The sequence below is a fragment of the Theropithecus gelada genome, chromosome 17 (assembly GCF_003255815.1).
Source record: "Theropithecus gelada isolate Dixy chromosome 17, Tgel_1.0, whole genome shotgun sequence".
NCBI classification, from domain to species: Eukaryota; Metazoa; Chordata; class Mammalia; order Primates; family Cercopithecidae; genus Theropithecus; species Theropithecus gelada.
Genome location: NC_037685.1, coordinates 51,050,194 through 51,073,915, shown reverse-complemented (window position 1 = coordinate 51,073,915; position 23,722 = coordinate 51,050,194). Strand labels below are relative to the sequence as shown.

The following is a 23,722-nucleotide window of genomic DNA, read 5'->3' as shown; positions in this document are numbered from 1 at the left end:
CATTCAGTAGCATTTTTATTTCCCAGTGTGACATTAAAGAATCTAGAACATTAATCAGAGAAATTGTACACTCAAGAAAATCAGAGATTCTGAAACAGAATTAGTGATTTAATCACTAATCACTGTGTATCTACTTTCAGATTGATTTGAAGCCAGAGAAAAAATTTCTGGTTTCTTAATAGAGCAACAGTGAAACGTAGAAGATGTTAGCAAAAGCATATTCGTGCCACGAAAAACCGGCATGTTACTCAGATGCTGCTGACTTGACTGACCCTGAAAAGAACTCTGGAGGAAGCCTCAGAAATGCAGGCGGAGCAGAGCAGCATAGCCCTGAGCATTCATGGGACTGAGCTGCTTCTGTCACGCGCGGAGCACCCAGCAGGGGCTAGAAAATGGAGAATAGCCACAAAAAATTTTTATGCTTCTGTAACAAATCTAGAGTCCCTCAGAGAAAGTGCTGATAGTAGCCGGCTTCGCATTTTTAGGTGAAGGTAAACTTTTAGGTGAAGTTTCACCTTTCATTTTTCGATGAAATCTACAGTTTTGTCAGTCGGCTTAAACCTTCTCTGAAAGAGGTCAGGATGGATAAGTATAACCTGGATAGTTGCTTGAAAAGGTAGAAAATAAAACAGATTGTACTCACTGTGCACAGGTGCACAGCTAAATTTTCAGGTCACACTGAGCGTGTACCTGGGAGGGGTCGATGGAGACATCGATGTCAGGGTGAGACCTGCGAGTCGTGGCTTGTGACTTGTAGAATTCGTGACTTTGTTTCCCAATGAAAAGATCCACCAGTTCTGTGATGATATTAACATAAAAATACAAAAACCTTCCACAAGTGGTTTCTAAACTATTTCGTATAACTTTGCTGCACTGGAGAGAAATCGGATCACATCCGAGAAATATCTTGAGGACAAATCTATGTACGCTCTGTGCACCTGTAGAATGTTTTAAATACTCACCGTTCTCCAGGGAAGACTGGCTGTAGATTTTCCGTTATAGTCCAGTGACTTCAGTGGGAGAAGACACAGTCCTCTCATTTGAGCTCTGCGTTAAAACCTAAAATTCAGTGCAAGTGGTGTTTTCCTTAGAATCTTACTGAAACCATAACATGGCTGAACATCACTTAAAACAACACTTTATTATACCCCTTTACATTGAAAAGTAATTGTAGTTCAAGGGGTTTTGAGTATTATTCGATTAGAAATCTTAGACTCTATTTATAGTTTTAGTAGGGAAAAGTACACTTACAATTCTAGGATTTCAGATGAACCTCAAAGCTGAACCCTTTCTTCGGATACACATTGACCATATCTGTGGGTTGTAGATTCCTAATGGCAAGAAGGATACTTGGGGTATGTGGAGTGCACACTGTGCTGCAGGAACCTCGTGAGTACAGATGCCCGGCAGATATCCCGGGTCTGCAGGAGCCCTGTGAGTACAGATGCTGGGCAGATGTCACAGGTTTGCAGGAAGCCTCGTGAGTACAGATGCTGGGCAGATGTCACAGGTTTGCAGGAAGCCTCGTGAGTACAGATGCTGGGCAGATGTCATAGGTCTGAGGGCAGCTGGGTCTCTTTTGAGGGTGTTAGAGCTGAAAGTGCATCTCATGGCTGTGGACACTATAGTTCACTATGTTTAATTGTCTGTGGGGCCATGTAAGGAGCGGTGAGGATTCTTTGCAGAGTTGTAAACTTCGTAAGTAAATCTTGGATATGCCTCTGGTACATCAGTCATAGCCATTGGCAGGGGAGGCACTTGAGCCCTTGAGTGTGTGTGTTCCCTTGTGAGGCGCTGGGTGGCACATGGATATGGACGAGGGCCCTTTGGAGCTCCTGGTTGGTTGGGTTGCCACCTCCCGCCTGTTCATTGCCTGAGGGACAGTGTGTCATCCCTCTCTTTAAAAAATGAATTTGCTCCTTCTGAAAGGTGCATTGTCTGAGTCTGCCATCAATGATCCCTAACTAAAAATTCTTCTGCCTCTTTGAAAGCAAGTTCTTTTTTTGTCTTTTGAAATTTATTTTTTTAAACATCTTTCTTACTGGCTGCCATCTATTTCATTTAGGTAGGTGCTGGTATATAATGTATATTAATGTCTGCTTTACACCTCTCTGGTTCTCCCTCACCTGAGCCCTCTGTGTTCGAGAATTCTAGCCCCGTCTCGAGGCCCAGGCACCAGGGAGGTGAGGGGTGTCCTCCTCTGCAGTGTGCCCTCCTCCTCTCCCCAGTGCACGGCGCGTCCCTGGAGACCGGGCACCAGGGTCAGGTGGTGATGCTGCCTGTTAGTGGAATCTGTGCTTTCGGACAGCGTTCATGCAATTCACATACATATTTCATGCTTGTATAAGTTGATCATCTGTTTAAGGATTTACATTTTTATAAGGCTTAGAATTCTGTCTCCTCCTCTCCCACTTTTCTCTACTAACTGGGCTGTCAAGTGTTAAACCAAGACAGCAAAACTGCAAGGTGTCAGTTAATCTTCAACTTACAGAAAGAGTGTTTTTAAAAAGTTTGCATTGCCATTGTTATTTTTACACACCTCTATAAAGAGGCTTAAGTCCCACTACTTCTTTCCTCTCTTGAGAAGAGGCAAGACTGACGTCTCACATAACTGCATGAGTAGCAAGTCTCGATCTCGTTATCGAGGTAACTCATTGAGGGCATTTGAAGCAGTAACAAAACATGTCCAAGCTGACCTGTGCTACAAAGCCTTTTTGTAATCACCTCACTGATGGGCCTAGCTCTGATTTGTAATCACCTCACTGATGGGCCTAGCTCTGATTTGAGCCATCACATACATTAGTGTAACAATATGCTGCCATAGTCTTTGAACAAAAAATTAAAAGTACGAGCAGAGAACTGTGCTCTGTGGTGACCTTCCAGCCTGGTGATGGTTGTGTGATCTCCTAAAGGATAAAAGGAGAGTCTGAGCTCGTCCCTGACCTCCCTCGAGGCTCCTCTTTCTCACAGGCGGTAAGGCCACAGTCGGTTCCTTAAAGAAATGTCACCTTTATCTCCAAAGAGCAAGGGAATAGTAAATGTTTCACGCACAGCAGGCAGACTAATTGTAAAGGCATGAAGCAGAGCTTCTGTTTATTCAGTGCACTGCATTATTATAAAATAAATGTTTTGTATTTAATTTTTAAATACAATTATATTTTGTTTCATGTATTCCTTATTAGGCTCCTATTAGGTAAAGTAGTATAGTACTACTTGGTTAGATAGCTCAATTCTCGTTTAGTTTGAAATGTTCAGAAATTGGTTATGGAGAGGTTTTTTCCTGTTAAGGGGTCAAGAATTTAAATGACTGATTTTTTGTTTTCAGATAGCTTGCAGGTGGGTAAGGGAGAACAGCACGTTGTCGGTAAGTGTACCTGCAGTGCACCTCTGACGTCAGCTCTTCCCTTGCAGAGTTCTCTGGGGTGCTGCACCAGTGTCATGTTTTGGCCTCTGAGATGGTCCATTTCATTCATCAGATGCAGTATTACATCACATTTGAGGTACACTTCAGTCACTGTGTTGATTTTAGTTTCAATAAGTCATGTCTTGGTATATGTATATGTGGTATATATATATGTTTTACATAGTATATATATATATGTGGGTATATGTATGTGTCTGTGTGTTTATGTGTGTGTATATATATATTTTTTTTCTTTTTTTTTTTGAGATGGAGTCTTGCTATTGCCTAGGCTGGAGTGCAATGGCATGATCTCAGCTCACTGCAACCTCCACCTCCTGGGTTCAAGCGATTCTCTAGCCTCAGACTCCTGAGTAGCTGGGATTACAGGCACCTACCATCACTCCCAGCTGATTTTTGTATTTTTAGTAGAGACAGGGTTTCGCCACGTTGGCCAGGCTGGTTTCGAACTCCTGATCTCAGGTGATCCGCCTGCCTCGGCCTCCCATACGTGATATGTATTTTATGAGTGATGCTACACTAGGAAGAACATGAGCTTATCTAGCATCTTTAAATTGTTGTTTCCCAGGTGCTGGAATGTTCTTGGGATGAGCTTTGGAACAAAGTCCAACAGGCCCAGGATTTGGATCACATCATTGCTGCCCACGAGGTGTTCTTAGACACCATCATCTCCCGCTGCCTGCTGGACGGTGACTCCAGGGTAAGACGCCGACCTGCTTAGAAACAAGAAACCAAAAGAATAATCTTCTTTTCTTGGGTTCTTGTCAAGTGAGGGAATCTTAGAAATCCCCTGATGCAGCCACTTTGGTAATAATTCACGTAATTTTATTACAAGTTTAATGTTGAAGATACAGTTTCTGAACAGAACTGGAACAGTAGTGCAGTAGTGCTGAAACAAGAATATACTCTAAACTAGATATAAAAACGGTAGAAAATAATAATGCCTTTTCATTTTCTAGATATAATGATATCCTATTGTGGTATTCAAAAGAGAAAACCGTGAGTTTTGAGGTTAATATCTGAACAAAATAAGCAACACAATATAAGAACAAAACAGGCCAGGCACGGTGGCTCACGCTTGTCATCCCAGCACTTTGGGAGGCCGAGGCGGGTGGATCACCTGAGGTCAGAAGTTCGAGACCAGCCTGGCCAACATGGTGAAACCCTGTCTCTATTAAAAATACGAAAACACTAGCCGGGAGTGGTGGTGTGTGCCTGTAATCCCAGCTACTTGGGAGGCTAAGAGAGGAGAATCACTTGAACCTGGGAGGCAGAGGTTGCAGTGAGCTGAGATCACGCCATTGCACTGCAGCCTGGGCAATAGAGTGAGACTCTGTCTCAAAAAAAAAAAAAAAAAAGGAAACGAAACACATGGTAACATGTATGACAGTTTTTGCAAACATTCTTTTCCTTTAGGGTCCATGTTCTGAAAGTTGCACGTTCCATGTGGCAAATCTTCTAGAGTTCTGCTTTTATCCTGAGGTCTGGGGCAAGAAGGAACCACATTGCTTTCACTTGAAGCAAATATATTGTGAAGTAGGGGGCAAATATCAAATGCATTTTGGACATGAACTCCGTGACTTCACAGACGTTTCCGGCTGGCGGAGGCTGCCTCCAGCTGGGCCTGCACTCTCCTCGGGGCCTGTCAGCGGAAAGCACACCACTTCAGGGCCGTTACTTCATCTAAATTTTAGTATATGTAGGTTAACCAGCCATGAATTTCATTATTAAAGAACTATCATGTCAAAAAGTGGTTGAGATCAAAGCTGCTTCTATATGGAATGTTTTACATGTTTTTATAAATATGTGGAAATTATGTCAGAAAAATAATTTAAAATACTTCGAGGATAATTAATAATTAAAGAAATATACATCTTGAGGTTTGAGGCCCTTGAAACCTCTGTTACTAACCATGGTGTTGTTATTGGACTAAAACCACAGAAGGTTTCATGGTGACTGCCAGCCGTTGCCTCTCTGTATTCAGTAGATGCTGATGAGCATCGTCCGCACACGTTTAGGTCATCAGTGTAACAGCTCTGTGTTCCTAGACTCGTGTGCCATTGGCCAGCATGGCCTGTCTCACAGTGCAGTTGCATGGCAAGACAGACACGGGCTCTGTAGCCAGGTAGACCGAGGGTTGAGTTTCACTTCATAGCTTTTGACTCCAGCGTTCTGTTTTAAAGGGCGTGATCCTAGTCTCTTCAATAGATTTGTAAGAATTATATAATTCAAGTATAATGTTGACCATAGTGACTGGCAGATAGGTGTTAGTTGCTATTTTGTGCCTGGGTGTGTGTTTTACAGAGGTGTTTACAGTCACTAGATTTCATGCATTTCAGAAAACGTTTGAACTACTGAGGACTAGACCCGTACTGGTATCAGTCCAATTGTGGCAAATAAGTAACACTCCACACAGCTGACAGATAATGTAGGAGATTTAGCCCGCCTACAGGTATGAACATTCTGTATAAGATAAATTGTCATAGCTTTTGCCCCTCGACAGTTTCCACTGATAAGAACCCTATCTGGGGGAGGAAAATCGTCCCATTTGTAGCACAGTGCTCTTGTGAAAGTGGGAAGTGGGGTGTTCGTGTGTGCGTTGCGCCCACCTGACGTCGTTGAAGGAGTCATGCCAGAGGCTTCATGATCGTTTCTGAACTTGCCTTTGCTGATGGCTTTACTCCTAATTTGATGATTTGTTTAAAATGAGGTTTTTTTTTTTTTTTTTTTTTAATAAAAAGAAACCCAGTATGTAAAGCAGATTAAAACAATCCATTATTGACATAAGTAATTTTAAGTAGAACATTTTTATTATGTCACTCACTAAGAAAACCAAGACGGTTCTGATATGTGTAATTTTGAAGCTGGACTCTGTGCCTGTTTTTGTGGTTTTTGTTTGTGCATTGTTGAGAGAAATTGTGAATTGGTACCACTGAGGTTGCCAAAGAATGGCCTCCTGCAGGTGCCCTATGCAGACAGATTGCCAGCAAAGCCCTGCCTGGCAGCCTGAGCTTGAAGTCGATGTCAGTGGGTCACCTTGTCGATAGATTAACTCTTCCAAAGATAATAAATTATTCTTTATTAGACTACATAAAGAAACAAATCAGAGAAATCTTTACTAAAAACAACAGATTAATCCGTCTCTTTTAAGTTGCTTGTTTAAGATCCTGTCAAAAGGACAGAACAGCTTCTAAGATGAGAACGTGTAAGATGGAAGATGTGTTTACCGCATTAATCATGTGGTGGTTTTATGTTAGGAACAGCATCCCTTGATCACATCATTCTGTCATTTGCCAAATCAGTCCACATTGTTTTTGTTGCCATGTACTTTGGAGACCTGATTTTGCATAAGGGCGTTGTAGTGAGTGAAAGAGAGCATGGGTTGTTCACTGCCCAATACCAAGTTCTCCTGCTTCCGTTTGTTCCAAAACCCAGTCAGCAAATACTCATTTCAGCTTTGTCTCGCTTGAGATCAGACGTTAGTTCAGCTCTGAATGGTGCTGCTGTGACTTACAAATGAATTTTGAACCAAAGCATCGCCAGCCTTTCATAACGGAAAATATTTTTGCAGAATAGTATTAGTCCATTAGACAATGGGTGGTGAGAAGTGGCTTTGCAAATATCTTCATTAACTGTAAAGTTGTGTTAAAAATAGAGTTAACTCAACTTCTTAGTTTCTCCCCAAATCGACTGTATTGTGTCTTCCCAACCACAGGCTTGGAACCTCTCCTGTTATCTCGGTTTCCTTTATGCTTCTCAAGTACAGTTGTGTCATTTTTCTCCTATAAACTTCCTGCAAATCTTTTGTTACATTATTGCTACATTTGAGAAATTTGGCTGGTCTGAAATGGTATTGATTTTATTACTTTGATCTCTAAGTTTTCTAGTCTAATATTTTCTTGGCGCATATTTTTTATAAATAAAACCAGTTTTGTTTCTTTCATTCCACACAGTCTGCCTTTGCTTCTTTTTTACGCTTCAGAGTGTTAGCTAGGCTGACTCTCAGCACAAAGGGAATCCCAGTCTTATTCCTGACGTTAAAGTGATGCTTTGTTGCTTCACCATTGGCTGTTTTGTTTGCAAAGACATTTGATAGGACCTTTGTCAAACTAAGAGGGTTCTGCCCTACTCCTAGTTTGCTTAGATGCTTTATTTAAATTATGAGTGGGTGTTGAATTTTATCACAGTTTTCTTCTGCACTATTGAAATTAATCCCCGCTCTGCCCTCAGACTGTTAGTGTGTTTTTTCAAACCTAAGATGGCAGAGGGTAGAGTTAACCTTTCTCTTCAGTCATAGCACACTGCCATCAGTGGTCCATGAAAAGCCTCTCATATTTTTTTAGGTTTAATTTTATCCTCTGCCCTGCCAATACTCCAATTCCACCCTCCTCTACCCTCTTCCCTGCTGTTTGCATCGGTTTTAATGTGTTTGCTGTATGGCCTTGGGTATATAGATGGTATTTTCTGTGGATACATTTTTAATTTATGTAAATGATTTTGTGCTGTAGATTTCATTGTGTCCTTCCATGCCACACTACAAGAAAGATTAATGAAGTACAGTAGTTGTTTACTGAAGATTACTGTACAGTAGTTATAAGCAATGAACGGGAGATCCCTGCTGTGACATTGATATTTGTTTAAAACATTAGGAGTTTTTTCCTCATATTAAGGTATCCTTTTATTCCTGGTATAAAATATGATACACTTTTTAAAAACCTTGCTGAATTTGCTTTTTATATTTTACTAAGTACTTCTTTTCTCATATTTTTGATTACCTGCTTTTGCTATATCTAAAGAAAAATGGAGATGCTTTCCTATTCTTTTTTTTTTTTTTTTTTTTTTGAGACGGAGTCTTGCTCGTCACCCAGGCTGGAGTGCAGTGGCGCGATCTCGGCTCAGTGCAAGCTCCGCCTCCCAGGTTCATGCCATTCTCCTGCCTCAGCCTCCAGAGTAGCTGGGACTACAGGTGCCCACCACCACGCCCAGCTAATTTTTTGTATTTTTGGTAGAGACGGGGTTTCACCGTGTTAGCCAAGATGGTCTCGATCTCCTGACCTCGTGATCCGCCCACCTCAGCCTCCCAAAGTGCTGGAATTACAGGCGTGAGCCACCGCGCCTGGCTCCTATTCGTTTTTAAGTCTTGGAATAGTTTTACTCATTACTACCTGCTGTCTAGCTTTGACATTTGGGCAGAACTTCATTTTTGTAAACTTGTGAGGACTGGAGATGATTTGCAGAGAGCTCCTGGCCCACCGTGGGACTCGGGCAGTCACAGTTGCTCTTGTTACGGGTGCAGGTGCAGGACGGTCTCGTTTTGCTGGTGCCCAGCACAGCACTGCTCAGCCGGAGGGCTCAGGATATGTGTGGCGAGGGAATGAATGAACAGCTAATGAGCACTCTGGGAATTTTAGTTGAAATCTTTTATATCTTTTCACTAAATGAGTCAATGTTTTAAGAAACTTAGCTTGTTGAGGCTCTATTCATAAAACATTGTCATCTCTTTCAGGCACTCTTAAATCAACTTAGAGCTGTGTTTGATCAAATTATTGAACTTCAGAATGCTCAAGATGCAATATACAGAGCTGCTCTGGAAGAATTGCAGAGACGATTACAGTTTGAAGAGAAAAAGAAACAGCGTGAAATTGAGGTATGGCCTTTACACTTGTGAATTTATCTATTTGAATAATGAACTCCTTGCCACACACGATAATCACTAATGCCAACAAATAACTTACTTGCCAAAATTGTCAGACAGGTTGAGATGTGCCTATACTGCGTTTGAAGTCCCGAGAAATCACTGACAGTTGTAAAGAGAGAGGGGCCACCCTCACTGTCATCATCATCCTGTTTCACAAAATAAAAACAGCAACATTCATGAGAGTCACAAGTCTCCTGCCTGTTTTCGTTACTAAGTGCCACAATGCCGACGTCACCTGTCGGAGTCTCCACAGCCGCCTCCACTCTGCATCGCTCTGGTGTTTGAAGCTTGTGGATCATGCACCATGCTGCATTTTGCAAACGTGTGCATCTACAGATGCTCCTCAACTTACAGCAGGCTTATGTCCCAATAAGCACCTTCTACATTGAAAGTGCATTTAATATAGATGGAGCATCCCTAATCTGAAACGTGAGAAGCTCCTAAACCTGAAACTTTTTCATTTCTGACATGACGTCACAAGTGGGAAATTACACACCTGACTCCTTTGCTTTCTGATGGCTTATTGCACGCAAACTTTGTTTCCTGCAGAAAATTATAAAACATATATAAATTTACCTTCAGGCTACTTTGTTTTTAAGGTGTGTATGAAGCATGAATGAATTTCATGTGTAGACTTGTGTCCCCTCTCCAAGACATCTCATTGTGTATATACAAATACTGCAAAATCTGAAATTCAAAATACTTCTGGTTCCAGGCATTTCAGATAAAGGATACTCAACCTGTACCCCGATAAACCCATCGTTAAAGTAAAAAAAAATCTTAAGTCACACGATCTTAAGTTGGAGACTGTATATGTGTGTTTATATACCTGTAATGTAAGTATATGTGTATATATAATATGTATAGGTATATATGTATGTGTATACGTGTGTGTGTGCATTGCATGTATGTGTGTTTACAGGTACATGCATGTGTGTGTGTGTGTACATGTATATGTACATGAACCAAATTTCTGTACTTAAACGGTTATTTTCAGATTTATTAAGCAAGTTTGGCTGTTTATGGGATTTCGTTTATTTTCTATGATCTGTATAATCTTTTACTTTTTCAAGATACAGTCATGTGCCACATAAGGTTTTGGTCAATGACAGACTGCATATATGACAGTGGTCCCATAAAATTATAATGCCATATTTTCACTGTACCTTTTCTACGTTTAGATATGTTAGATACACAAATACTTACCATTGTGTTACAGTTGCCTACAGCGTTTAGTATAGTCACACGCTGCCCAGGTTTGCAGCCTGGGAGCATAGGCTGTGCCATATAGCCAGGGTGTCGGCAGCTGCACCACTGAGGTTTGTGTAAGGCACTCAGTGATGTTCACACAGGGACAAAACCACCCAGCGATGCATTTCTCAGCATGTGTCTGTTTTTAATGTCATATGACGGTACTAACTCGTGGGATCGTCAAAGACATTATTCAGTCAGTACAGTTCAGTTAGTTTTACTGTTGAGTATTGTTTCCCTTAAAGCCTGTGTTAGAGGACCACATGTAGCTTAGAGAGTCCTCCACGGGGAGCACAAGTTATTTCTTTGGTGTATTTTGGAAACATTTGTATCGCTAAGGGCTCTCATTATTCAGAGCGGATTTCGGTAGTTCTGGAGTGTCGTCGAGTTGGCACACAGAAGCTCCTGGACCTTGTCCAGGCAACCTTGTGGATAACTTAAAGTCAGACATACTCACGATTCTGCCTAACTCTGCAACTTCCTGGCTTTGTGCCTTTGGGTGGCTCACCTCTCCAAGATGTCGTTTCCTTATCTGTAAAATCGGTGATAAGGAATATGACCTCACAGAGTCACTTACCTGTGTGTGATGATATATGACGCTTGTTTAGTAGGCATTCAATGGATGCTGGCCACTGCCATTTGTAAAACTGCCCGTGTGCCCCAGAGAAGCTTCCATTCTAGAGAATTACTAAACTGTCTAAAAGTCGACCAAAATCAATTCTTCGGATTTTAACCCTGTGCTAATAGCGCATCTGCCGGCCATGTGGGAGTGGAAGGTTCTCTTGGGCACTTAGCTGTCACAGTGAGTGGGACAGATGAGCAGGCCACGTCCACGCTGATTCGGGATATTCCATTCAGACTTCCTTAAAGATACAGGAAGAGACACAAAAGCTAAAACCGTATCCGAGAAGTTATTTAAGTTCAAAAGGCAAGATAATATTCAAAGCCATCATTTCGACCTGAGGTCCCCTGAAAGTTCTGAAGAGATCATGCAAGTCGCTTCCTGGAAAGGTGACAGAGCCCCGGGTGTGTGCTGGGACCGAAGCGGCGCCCACCGGCTGCACCCCCTGGTGCCGCCATGTTCTCCTTGTGCTGCCATTGGGTGGGGGACTCCAAAGGGTCCTTCTCCTCCTCCTCATGGCTCTTCTGTTTCTTTCCACTTTTCTTCTCACACACTATAAATATCAATTTATAGTGATTTTACAATACAAATGTAGGACTTTTACTTTCATTTTTTATCAATGTATCTTCAATGTTGAAAACCTTGGTTTCTAACATGATCATACTTAATTATTTGCCGTCTTACGATAATGCATCCGTGCTTGCACCCATACATGTGACTGTCTCAGAATGAGAATCCCGATGCTGCCACTGATACGGGAACAGTATAGTTTTGAAAATAGTTTTACTTTTTTTGCATTTTTCTTTTTTGAGGGAAAAAATATTTATTCTGTTATTCTAATAATTTAAAAAAATTTTTTGCTGAAATTTTTTCCACTAAATAGAAGCATTCAAATTCCATGTGGTGATATCCTTGAAATAGTTTGGCTCCCATAAAGGTCTTCTACCAACTCACTGCACGGTTAGGTTAAGTGGTTTCATTTTGGCTTTTAATTTTTAGGGATTGCTTTTACTTATCAAACAGAATTGAATATAGTTATCTAAGATAGTAACCTGATGCCAAAACAAAGCATCTGGGGAGTTTAGCTTTTGTTGCTCTCTGTGTCCTAGTCTCCCTTGTAAACAAGGATTGGGAAATCCACAGTATTATCACACTGATAGATCAAAACGATAATGTGTTACAAGTTTCAGCTTATTCCAAGCATAGAACCCTCCCTGTTATCATTCTAATAAAAATATTGTAATTCATGCTTATAAACTAAAGTGGAAAAATTATATGATCATCTCAATAGATGGAGAAAATCATTTAATACCAAGTAAAACCCAATAAAAAGGTTTGCATGAATAATCTTATAATAAAACATCATACTTGGGGTGAAATATTGGAAGCACATCCCTGAATGAGACACACACGCTCCTGCACTGATGCTCCCAGCCAGGGCTGCGAGCTGAGAGGAAGTACAGAGAGAAGGAAAGAAAGCTGGCATTTTGTTGTTGTTGTTACAAAAGTCTGTGGTTGTGTAAAATGTCTCTTGCCATGTACAAAAATCAAATCGAAATGGATTAAAGACTTAAATCTAAGATCTCACATTGTGGAACTACTAAAGGCAAACATTGGGGGAAACTAGGACATTGGTCTGGGCAAAGATGTCTTGAGTAATACTCTACGAGCAACGGCAAAAATGGACAAATGGGGTCACATCAAGTTAACAAGCTTCTGCACCCAAAGGAAGCAATCAACAAAGTGAAGAGGCAGCCCAGACAACGGGAGAAAATATCTGCAAACTACCCATTGGCGAGGGATTGATAACCAGAATATATAAGGAGCTCAAACAGCTTAACTGGAAAAAATCTAGTAATTCAGTTAAAAAATGGGCAAAGGATCTGAATGGACGTTTCTTGAAAGAAGACATGCAAATGGCAAACAGGCATCTGAAAAGATGCTCAACATCATGGATTATCAGAGATATGCAGATCAAAACTACAGTGTGCTATCATCTCACCCCAGTTACAATGGCTTTTATCCAGAAGTCAGGCAAGAACAAATGCTGATGAGGATGTGAAGTAAAGGGAACCCTCGCACACTGCTGAGGGGACGGGAATTAGTCCAGCCACCGTGGACGTAAGTTTATAGTCGAGCACACGTATGTCCTTAAGTTACAGAATAAGATCACAGTAGTTAAAAGAGTGGTGTGGGCTCAAGGAAAGACAAGTAAGTGGAACAGGGTAAGGGCCAGAAGCCCACAGGAAGACTTTACTCTGTGGCACGTGGCGCTGAGAGCCATGGGGCCTGGGCCTAATTAGGCAGCATTGGCTAATTTTAAGCAGCTCAAAATATACTATTTTACTCTACTAAGTTTAGATGTTTAATGTTAAAATTTTAAAGGCATACACCAACAAATGTTGGTCAGGATGTGAGACAACTCTTCTGCTGCTGGTTCTGGATAAACTGGAATAACCACTTTGCAATACTGTTAGGCAGTGACCAGTGCTGAACTCAGGACTACTCTGACCCAGCATTCTCTCTCCTAGGTGTAGTGCCCAACAGAAGTGCGTCTCAGGCACACCAGGCCCCATTCCCACAGCCAGAGTGTCTCAGGCACACCAGGCCCCGTTCCCATAGCTAGAGCGTCTCAGGCACACCAGGCCCCATTCCCATAGCTAGTGCGTCTCAGGCACACCAGGCCCCATTCCCACAGCCAGAGCGTCTCAGGCACACCAGGCCCCGTTCCCATAGCTAGAGCGTCTCAGGCGCACCAGGTCCCATTCCCATAGCTAGTGCGTCTCAGGCACACCAGGCCCCATTCCCACAGCCAGAGTGTCTCAGGCACACCAGGCCCCGTTCCCATAGCTAGTGCGTCTCAGGCACACCAGGCCCCATTCCCACAGCCAGAGTGTCTCAGGCACACCAGGCCCCGTTCCCATAGCTAGTGCGTCTCAGGCACACCAGGCCCCATTCCCACAGCCAGAGTATCTCAGGCACACCAGGCCCCGTTCCCATAGCTAGAGCGTCTCAGGCACACCAGGCCCCGTTCCCATAGCTAGAGCGTCTCAGGCACACCAGGCCCCGTTCCCATAGCTAGGGTGTCTCAGGCACACCAGGCCCCATTCCCACAGCCAGAGTGTCTCAGGCACACCAGGCCCCGTTCCCGTAGCTAGAGTATCTCAGACACACCAGGCCCCGTTCCCATAGCTAGAGCGTCTCAGGCACACCAGGCCCCATTCCCATAGCTAGTGCGTCTCAGGCACACCAGGCCCCATTCCCACAGCCAGAGTGTCTCAGGCACACCAGGCCCCGTTCCCATAGCTAGAGCGTCTCAGGCACACCAGGCCCCGTTCCCATAGCTAGGGTGTCTCAGGCACACCAGGCCCCATTCCCACAGCCAGAGTGTCTCAGGCACACCAGGCCCCGTTCCCATAGCTAGGGTGTCTCAGGCACACCAGGCCCCATTCCCACAGCCAGAGTGTCTCAGGCACACCAGGCCCCGTTCCCGTAGCTAGAGTATCTCAGACACACCAGGCCCCGTTCCCATAGCTAGAGCGTCTCAGGCACACCAGGCCCCATTCCCACAGCCAGAGTGTCTCAGGCACACCAGGCCCCGTTCCCATAGCTAGAGCGTCTCAGGCACACCAGGCCCCATTCCCATAGCTAGTGCGTCTCAGGCACACCAGGCCCCATTCCCGTAGCTAGTGCGTCTCAGGCACACCAGGCCCCATTCCCGTAGCTAGAGTATCTCAGGCACACCAGGCCCCGTTCCCATAGCTAGAGCGTCTCAGGCACACCAGGCCCAGTTCCCATAGCTAGGGTGTCTCAGGCACACCAGGCCCCATTCCCGTAGCTAGAGTATCTCAGACACACCAGGCCCAGTTCCCATAGCTAGGGTGTCTCAGGCACACCAGGCCCCATTCCTGTAGCTAGAGTATCTCAGGCACACCAGGCCCGGTTCCCATAGTCAAGGGCGTCTCAAGCACACCAGGCCCCATTCCCGTAGCTAGAGCGTCTCAGGCACACCAGGCCCCGTTCCCATAGCCAGGGCATCTCAGGCACACCAGGCCCCATTCCCGTAGCTAGAGCGTCTCAGGCACACCAGGCCCCGTTCCCATAGCCAGGGCTTCTCCAGGAGGAGAGGTGGTGATTGGAAGGGGCCACAGGAACATCTGGGTGCTGAGTTGCCCTTGCTCTGCATCTGCATGGGGGTGACCTGGGCATATTCATCTTGTGATAACTTATTAAGCTGTTCACGTATGAGTTTTTACACTTTTTTATGTGTGTTATACTACAGTAAAATAGTAAATTTCAAAAATTTGTTTAAAGAAATAAAAGAGGTTGGTGAGGAAAAGATGGAAAGTAAGTACTGTTATTTCTTTATCTTTTGCAACCAAGCATCAAAAGATACTGTTTAAAGCTCATAAATGAAGTAAAACAGGTATACCTGTGTTAAAAGATGTTAGAGATATGAATAGAATGTTTTCTAAAATCAGATGGCAAAAGGAAGGAGGACAATAATTATTATTGCCCAGATTAGAATATTGATACCATCCGAAGAAAAAGATGGAATGTCTTATGAAGTATAGGTAAAAAGGTAACCACTGGGACGCAGTGTCACTGCCTGGCTATTAGAAGAAACACAGGTGATATGGTAGAAGATTACCACCCTCAAACTGGAAAGCGCAGTATAAATATGAAGACAGAACTAAGAGCAGATGTACGTCACGTCGATCAGGGGACTTGGGTTCAAAGCTGCTCAGTAGAGATGGTGTTTGCTTGATGGCCCGGGTGGGGGTGCTGGATGGCTGGTAGCTGAGGGCTGAAGGTCATTATCTGGGCAGACCTACCAACTGGGAAGTTCTGGCCGGGCGCGGTGACTCACGCCTGTAATTCCAGCTCTTAGGGAGGCAGAGGTGGGAGGATCGCTTGAGCCCAGGAGTTGGAGACCTGCCTGGGCAATATAGCAAGACCCTGTTTTCCACACAAAGGCGGGAGGGGGAAGAAGACAAATTGGGAAGTTGTGGCGTAGAACAGAGTGATGTAGACAGTTCAGAAAGAAAACAGTGGACATGAACAAGGCACATAAAGCAAATTAAATTCTTCAAAGCAAAGCAGGTTGTGGTTCAGAGCACAGAACAGTGAACACGGCAGGAAGGGCGCGTTGGAGTGGTGGGAGGAGCAGGGCACAGTGAGGACCACGCAGAGCACAAAACAGTAAACACGGCAGGAAGGGCGCGATGCAGTGATGGGAGGAGCAGGGCACAGTGAGGACCACGCAGAGCAGGCAGTAAGCACGGCAGGAAGGGCGCGTTGGAGTGGTGGGAGGAGCAGGGCACAGTGAGGACCACGCAGAGCAGGCAGTAAACACGGCAGGAAGGGCGCGTTGGAGTGATGGGAGGAACGGGGCACATGAGGACCACGCAGAGCAGGCTTCCTGCAAGGCCCAGGTCACGCCGTATCAGTACTCACTTAGAAAACCACCAGCAAACAGGGAGAAATGGGTCAAAACACATGGATATTAGACAAATAATCAGTTTCTTACAGACTATGGAAGATAAAATGCACATAAATAAGAAAATATGAAAATTCATAACTGCCTGTATTAATAAATTGGAGAGAATGAACGTAAATAAACATCCCACTCAAAAAGTTGGAAAAGCAGGAATGAAACCTAAAGAAAAAGCCAAAGGACATAATTAGTAAAGATGAAAGTGAAAATTAGTGAATCAGAAAACAAGTTAATAAAGTCCAAGAGCTGGGCCTTTTTGGGGGCCAAGGAGTGGAGGGAAATTAAGCCATGAAGGAATCTGAGAGGTAGTGGGAGGAGAAGGCACAAACTTACAAAACAAGTGAAAAGAACATACTCTTTTGCTCAGCTCTGTGGAAAAAATCTACTTGAAGGAAATCATTTTCCATAGGTTTCCGAAATTGGCCCCATGAGAGAAGGGAAATTGTAAGCGGGACAAATACTAAAGAAGAAACAAAGCCGTCGAAGGGCTCCCACCAAAAAGCATCAGGTCAGCCGTGCTGAGAAAGCCTCCCAAACGCACCAGTGGTCAGCTTTGTGCTCTGTGAATTGTTCCAAGTCAGAAAAGGAGAGTTTCTAACTTGTGTAGGAAGCATCACGAGGCTGATGCCCTATCTGAGAAAAAACAAATCTGGGTTATAAATATTGATGGCGAAATTTCACATAAAATATAATTGAAAAATGGCTAGCAGAATTTAAAAGCGTAATTTACGAAGACTAGGATTTATTTCAGGAATGCGTAGGTTTGGGAAATCCAGTAGTATAATTCACCGTATTTGACAAGCGAATTAAATCATGGCTGGGAGCGGTGGCTCCTGCCTGTAATCCCTGCACTTTGGGAGGCCGAGGCGGGCAGATCACCTGAGGTCAGGAGTTCGAGACAAGCCTGGTCAACATGGTGAAACCCCGTCTCTACTAAAAATACAAAATTAGCCGGGCATGGTGGTTCATGCCTATAATCCCAGCTACTCGGGAGGCTGAGGCAGAAGAATCACTTGAACCCAGGAGGCTGAGGTTGCAGTGAGCCGAGGTCACGCCATTGCATTCCAGCCTGGGAGAGTGAAACTCCATCTCAAAAAAAGAAAAGAAAAAAAAATTCCTATGTATGCTATCTGAGAAGACATTTAGTCAAATTCATCATTGATTGAAAATGATCTTAAAAATAGAAATAAATGGGTATATCTCCAGTACTGAAAAATACATCATGGTTAGGGAACTAGAAGCATTCTCATTAAAGTCAAGATCATAGTTTAAAGGGTGCGGACACTTTGAGCCAGCTGGTTCCACTTTCACACATACTGTCTTTGTTGTATAAAAACGTGTACAGCACAAGGGAAGGATAGAAGGCTGTTTACATCACACTAAATGAGATGAACGATATACATTGTTACACGTTATACAATGTGATATTAAAAACAACAGAGGCAGTTCTCTGCGCTCAAATGTGTTCATATGAAATATTTTCAAGATACATTGTTAACTGGAAAAAGTAAACTGGAGAGCAGTCTGGCATCAGAAAATGATTGTGAAAGTATTGAACGGTACAGAGAGGCATAAAAAGCAGACACGTCCCGCTCCTCACATACCTGTTTTCAGCCCTACTCTGTAATCTGTTTTCCATCGTGATTTTACTTACGTTTGGTACTTTTGATGCTCCAGGGCCAGTGGGGAGTGACGGCAGCAGAGGAAGAGGAGGAAAATAAGAGGATTGGAGAATTTAAAGAATCTATACCGAAAATGTGCTCACAGTTGCGAATATTGACCCATTTCTACCAGGTGTGTATGAGGAGTGGCTCTTCACACCACTCTGCCCATGTTCTGTTCCTGACACTTGCTTTCACAGTGACGAGAGCTGAGTCAGCCCTGTCAGTCTGGCACTTACTTGTGTAGGTTTGAGTAGCACCCATGGTGGACCCTGTGACCCTCTGGGGGACTCAGGTATACCTGGGCTCCGGGCATTGCCATTGTGCCGCCAGTGAGAACCCTGGTCAAAGGGTGGCCCCTGTGCTCCCCCGTGGTGGGTGCGGGGACCCGGGGGTAACTCCTGTGCTCCCCCGTGGTGGGTGTGGGGACTTGGGGGTGGCCCCTGCACTCCTCTGGTGGGATGTGGGGACCCAGGGGTAGCCCCTGCGCTCCCCCGTGGTGGGGTGTGGGGACCCGGGGGTGGCCCCTGCTCTCCCCCGTGGTGGGGTGTGGGGACCCGGGGGTGGCCCCTGTGCTCCCCCGTGGTGGGTGTGGGGACCTGGGGGTGGCCCCTGCGCTCCCCTGTGGTGGGGTGTGGGGACCCGGGGGTAGCTGCTGTGCTCCCCTGTGATGGGTGTGGGGACCTGGGGTGGCCCCTGTGCTCCCCCATGGTGGGGTGGCCCTGGCGCTTCCCTGTGGTGGGATGTGGGGACCCAGGGGTAGCTCCTGTGCTCCCCTATGGTGGGTGTGGGGACTCGGGGGTGGCCCCTGTGCTCCCCTGTGGTGGGACTGTGGGGACCTGCAGGCGTCTCTGCAGCCTTCACTTGGGCTTTTCTGTGACTCCCAATGGGGACTAGCTGCCCAGCCTGGGTGAGGGGCCGGGCAGCCAGCAGACGTTGTAGAGACCCCAGAAGGCCGGGGACGGCTGCTCTGCACGTCTGTACCTCTGCTTTTGCCTTCATGTATGGGTCCAGTTTCTCATTTCTTCCATTTCTCAGTGTGATCTTAGAAGTAGAGATGAAGAGATTTCATGAAAAATATTTGTTTAGTCGCTGATCAGTAGTTGTGGAGCATCAGTCCTCCAGCCCTCCGACATCGTGGGTTTGTGTGCTGGTGCCTTCATGTGGTTCAGAATTGAAAGTGAGACCTCACTCGCTCCGTTCTGTGGCATCTAGTTTGTTTCCCAGGTCCTCATATCTTTTTTTTTTTGAGACCAAGTCTCGCTCTGTCACCCAGGCTGCAGTGCAGTGGTGTGATCTTGGCTCACTGCAACCCCCACCTGGTGGGTTCAAACAATTCTACTGCCTCAGCCTCCCGAGTAGCTGGGATTACAAGCATGCACCACCACACCCAGCTAATTGTTATATTTTTAGTAGAGACAGGGTTTCACCATGTTGGCCCGACTGGTCTTGAACTCCTGACCTCAAGTGATCCACCTGCCTCAGCCTCCCAAAGTTCTGGGATTACAGGCATGAGCCACCATGCCCGGCCCTCATACTTTTTAAATATTCATTTTTCTTCAAGATAACTAAGAAGGAACATTGTCCCTTTTACAAGGTGTCTTACTCTGGCCTTGGCCTACTTTTTGCATTCTTGTTGAAGTTTCATAAAAGGGGATAGTGACTGGCAGTCATGCTCTGTGCACAGGCATCCCTATTGAATGGTGTTTGGACACGATGCCTTCTTGAACTCATGTTATTTGTACAGTATGTATTCCTGTTTCTTAAAAATGGGCACCTACTGGTTAGGTCCATACAACTTACTGACATCAGGCAGACAAATCCTTTGTGTGGCTACAAGGGAGCAGCGTGGAATTGTGAAGATTTGTCTGTGCTTATTTCTGAGAGAGACAACGATGTTCTTGTTCATGGTTCCACATTTTCCTGAGGGAGTTAATACATTTTTAAAAAGTAATTTTGATCACTGTAATCCCAGTTTTGCTCAAATTACAGTCTTAAATCTGAATGGTAATAATTTACAAAGAAGATTCTTTTCTGTAACAGCAGAAGTCTGTCTCTGCTCTCTGTGGTGGTGCCGGAGACAGCAGGGGGTTACTGCCATTGACTGGGAAAGAACATCCAGTCTCAAACCTGTGAAGAAATATTCTTAGATTTCCTTTTAGTCAGTTTCACAGATCGTTGTATTTCGATTTCATCACATCATCACGAAACAGGAAGTCACTGTCTATATTTTGGCAATATAACTTCTTAGGAGTGTTCTCCCCTCACCTAAAAAGGCAGTGATTCACACACACACACACGCATGCACGCGCGTGCACACACACACAGTGTTTGCCTGATCAGAGGTGAAGTTACTTTATCAACACACTAGAGCCTGTGCCCAGACCTGCCTGTGAGCTTTGGCATTCGTGTTTCTGACTAGAAGCTGGGAAGGGGCAGCGATAGCTGGTGAAGACTTGGGTGGGGCTTGGTGAGGGCACGGTGCCTCAGTGACTTTTTCTCTGCAGATGAGGCCTTTCCAGGCCAGTAGCTCTTGAACAGATCAGCACCCCGTGGCATGGAGCAGGCTCCGGCACTGGGCAGGCATGGGCCTGTACTCAGTACGCAAGTCTTTCAGCCTGAAATAGAAGCAGCCGGTCCTTTAGTCTAATCAGAGTTAGGGGAAACTTCTGTCACATCTTTACAAACGCCCTTCAGTAACAGGATGGTAGTGACACCAGTGCCCATGAAGAGGGCGGCTGCAGCCTCACTTACAGCAGCTAGACCCACAGACCTGACCGATGCTCTCAATTTGTTCTCCAGCGAGGGCTCCAGTACGAAATCCTCTTTTGTGAGTCATGTGAAAGATGAACTGTGTGGCACTGAGTTCTGCATTCAAAATGAATAGAATGTTCTAACATCTGTTACTTTGCTGTTTTGCTTATTCTCGTGGAACTTAAGAACAAAGTGAAAAAACCTATTGGTTAGTTGTTTTCAAATAAAATGTATTCTTCACTAATTTGTCCTTGTGAAAGGGCGCCTGTTCCTAATGCAGGTGCACTGACCAGCAGCCCTTGCTCCCTGGACACCTGCCCTGGTGGGCATTTACTAAGGGCCTGTTGATCTGGAAGGAAAAACAGACCCAACCCAAAGGGGATTAAGGTCTGGGGAATACATTTGTGGGTCGTTCTTTCCTGAAACAATATTTCACTCCTTTTGCTTCTTTTCAGGGTATCGTGCAGCAGTTTTTGGTGTTACTGACGACCAGCTCTGATGAAAGTCTTCGGTTTCTTAGCTTCAGGCTGGACTTCAATGAGCATTACAAAGCCAGGGAGCCCAGGCTCCGCGTGTCTCTGGGTACCAGGGGGCGGCGCAGCTCCCACACGTGAAGCTCGCGGTCCTCACAGGGAGCTGCAGATGATGTTCCTTGCACCGCTAGACACGAAATTCCCATCGACGTCCTCCAGGACCTGCACGCTGCGGGTGTCCTGCCCTTCTGCCCACAAGTGCGCCATGTTTCAGCGGAGCGGCGTGCGGGAGAAGCCACGCGTGTTTCTCACGTCGGAGTCGAATGCATTTGTAAATCACTAAGTCAAGTAGGCTGGCTGCCCTGTTCACATTTGTCTCTAAAAGTCTTCATCGCTAAAAGATACCATAATTTGCTGAGGCTTCTTAAGCTTTCTATGTTATACTTTATATTTGTCACTTTAAAAAATCCATTTCTTTTAGAAAAAATTAGGGTGATAGCATATTCATTAGTTAAGATGGTAACGTCATTACTATTTTTTTAACATCCTCTTTAGAGGTAATTTTTGTTAACATAACCAAAAATTAAATTGAAACAAAATGTCCCAACTAAGAACATATATAGAGCATTTTATTTTTTTTGAGTGTTGTAAAATATTAGCCTCTGTGAGATCCTTTGTATCTTAATGCATTACCTTTACACATATTTATTCTTATTTTCTCTCCTTCCAGAGTTTACATTTTTATATTTAATTTACTATTTCAGATTTTTAAAATAGTATAGAAAAAAGTAGGAGTGATAGAGAACAAAAATACTGTTACACAGTGCAACCCAAATACCGTGAATGCGTCAGCTAAAGCAGCGTGTACATAGGAATGATGAGAAAAAGTTAATGGAGTATTTTATTTTCAAAGTCCCTGATAAGCATTGGAAAGAAATCGACATGGATAATGAAGATTTCCTTTTTCCTTGCCTATTTTTTCATTGTAAATATTTATATACTACTGACCAAGATGTTGGGGTTGGGGGGATTGTTTTTTGTAAAAATGTCATTATCAGGTCACATAAATCTGCCTTTATGTTGCATAAGTGAAAATTTAGAAAATTAAAAGCAATTATCTTTCAGATGCATTCGTTATTTCTTGAATAGTTAAGGAAGGGACAGTTTACTTGCTGGATTTGAGGGTTGATAGGATTTGATTTAATATACTACAGCATATGAATTATTTAATAAACGAAACCAGGAAATTAGACTTTGCATGACTTTTGGTGTAGAAGCGAAGGCAGTGCCACCACTCAGGCCTCAGGAGCTTCACACCTCTGACTCCTTTAGGTATGAATTCCATTTAAAACTGAAGGGGCTGTCAGGAATCTTGGCCATGCAGAAACGAATCCATGGCGAAGGCCGGAAATTCAATGTTATTTTAGTTTTAAACTTCATAAAATCAGAAATTTGAAACAGGTTTTTCTACTGCAAGGTTTTCTAGAAAGTATGGCGTATTGTGTATCTCCGAGAGAGATGTGCCCAGGTTATTGACCATGCAGCCAGATTTTATTTTATTTTATTTTATTTTATTTTAATTTAATTTAATTTTATTTTATTTTATTTCAGAGAGTTGTTCCAGGGATTAATCCTCGGTAAAAAGCACCCTAGCAAAGCCCGCCCTCGATTTTAGAGATTACGACTCCATTGGAGTGTAGGAGTCACCAGGATTTAGGTCAGATTTGTGGACTATGGAGGACTTCTGGGGAGTGTGGCCCTGGGGGGTGCCTGCGGGTCTGAGGGTGGGAGCTGGGATGGGGTGAGGCCTCTGAGGAGCTGCGTGGGACCCACTCCCCGTCATTGTGGATGCACAGCTGGGCTAGTTAGGGAGCCGGGGTCCCAAAACCCAGCATCAGGCCCGCATGGATGACTTGGGGGCTCCACACTGGGCTTGTGCGAAAAGGAGAACCCACGGTGTGGGCGACCGCACCAAGCTCTGGGAGGGTCGCGTCTTTATCCAGAAAATGCTAATTATTCTTACGTGTCATGCTTATTGTAAAGATTAGTGATGCTGTATCCTTAGGGTCCTGGGCAGCTCAAGCAGGCCACCTGGCTCCGTCCACAAGGACACCTCTCGCTCACCAGGAAGTTCAGTGACTGTGGCCGAAGACACAGATATCCTTGGTTAGAAGGGTTGGCAGCCCTCATATCCTGCTGCATGGGTAGGCTCGACTGGAGAGGGGAATATTCTTGCCTTTCTTGCCTGGTTGTCAACTGCAGTGTTCATGGCATCATGATTCTCAAGTACCTCTGGAAAAATGTGCCTCCAGACATTAAAATGTAGGACAGAAGGACACAGCTTT

The 23,722-nt window shown here is 44.5% G+C and overlaps 1 protein-coding gene across 3 annotated transcripts in view; it reads left to right on the top strand.

Annotated features, from left to right (window-relative positions):
* The window catches only part of TUBGCP3 (tubulin gamma complex associated protein 3), a 96,116-nt gene extending 73,609 nt beyond the window's left edge, over window positions 1-22,507 (top strand). For 2 of the 3 annotated variants that reach the window (XM_025364572.1, XM_025364571.1), the window contains exons 18-22: window positions 3,412-3,500; window positions 3,990-4,121; window positions 8,928-9,068; window positions 18,167-18,283; window positions 21,360-22,507. In XM_025364572.1, the coding sequence (XP_025220357.1) occupies window positions 3,412-3,500; window positions 3,990-4,121; window positions 8,928-9,068; window positions 18,167-18,283; window positions 21,360-21,518 (638 nt within the window). In that variant the 3' untranslated portion in view covers window positions 21,519-22,507. Of the gene's footprint in view, window positions 1-3,411; window positions 3,501-3,989; window positions 4,122-8,927; window positions 9,069-9,176; window positions 9,302-18,166; window positions 18,284-21,359 lie in introns of those variants that run through there. The other variant, XM_025364573.1, reaches the window with a different exon arrangement.
* The last annotated feature ends 1,215 nt before the right edge of the window (window positions 22,508-23,722 follow it).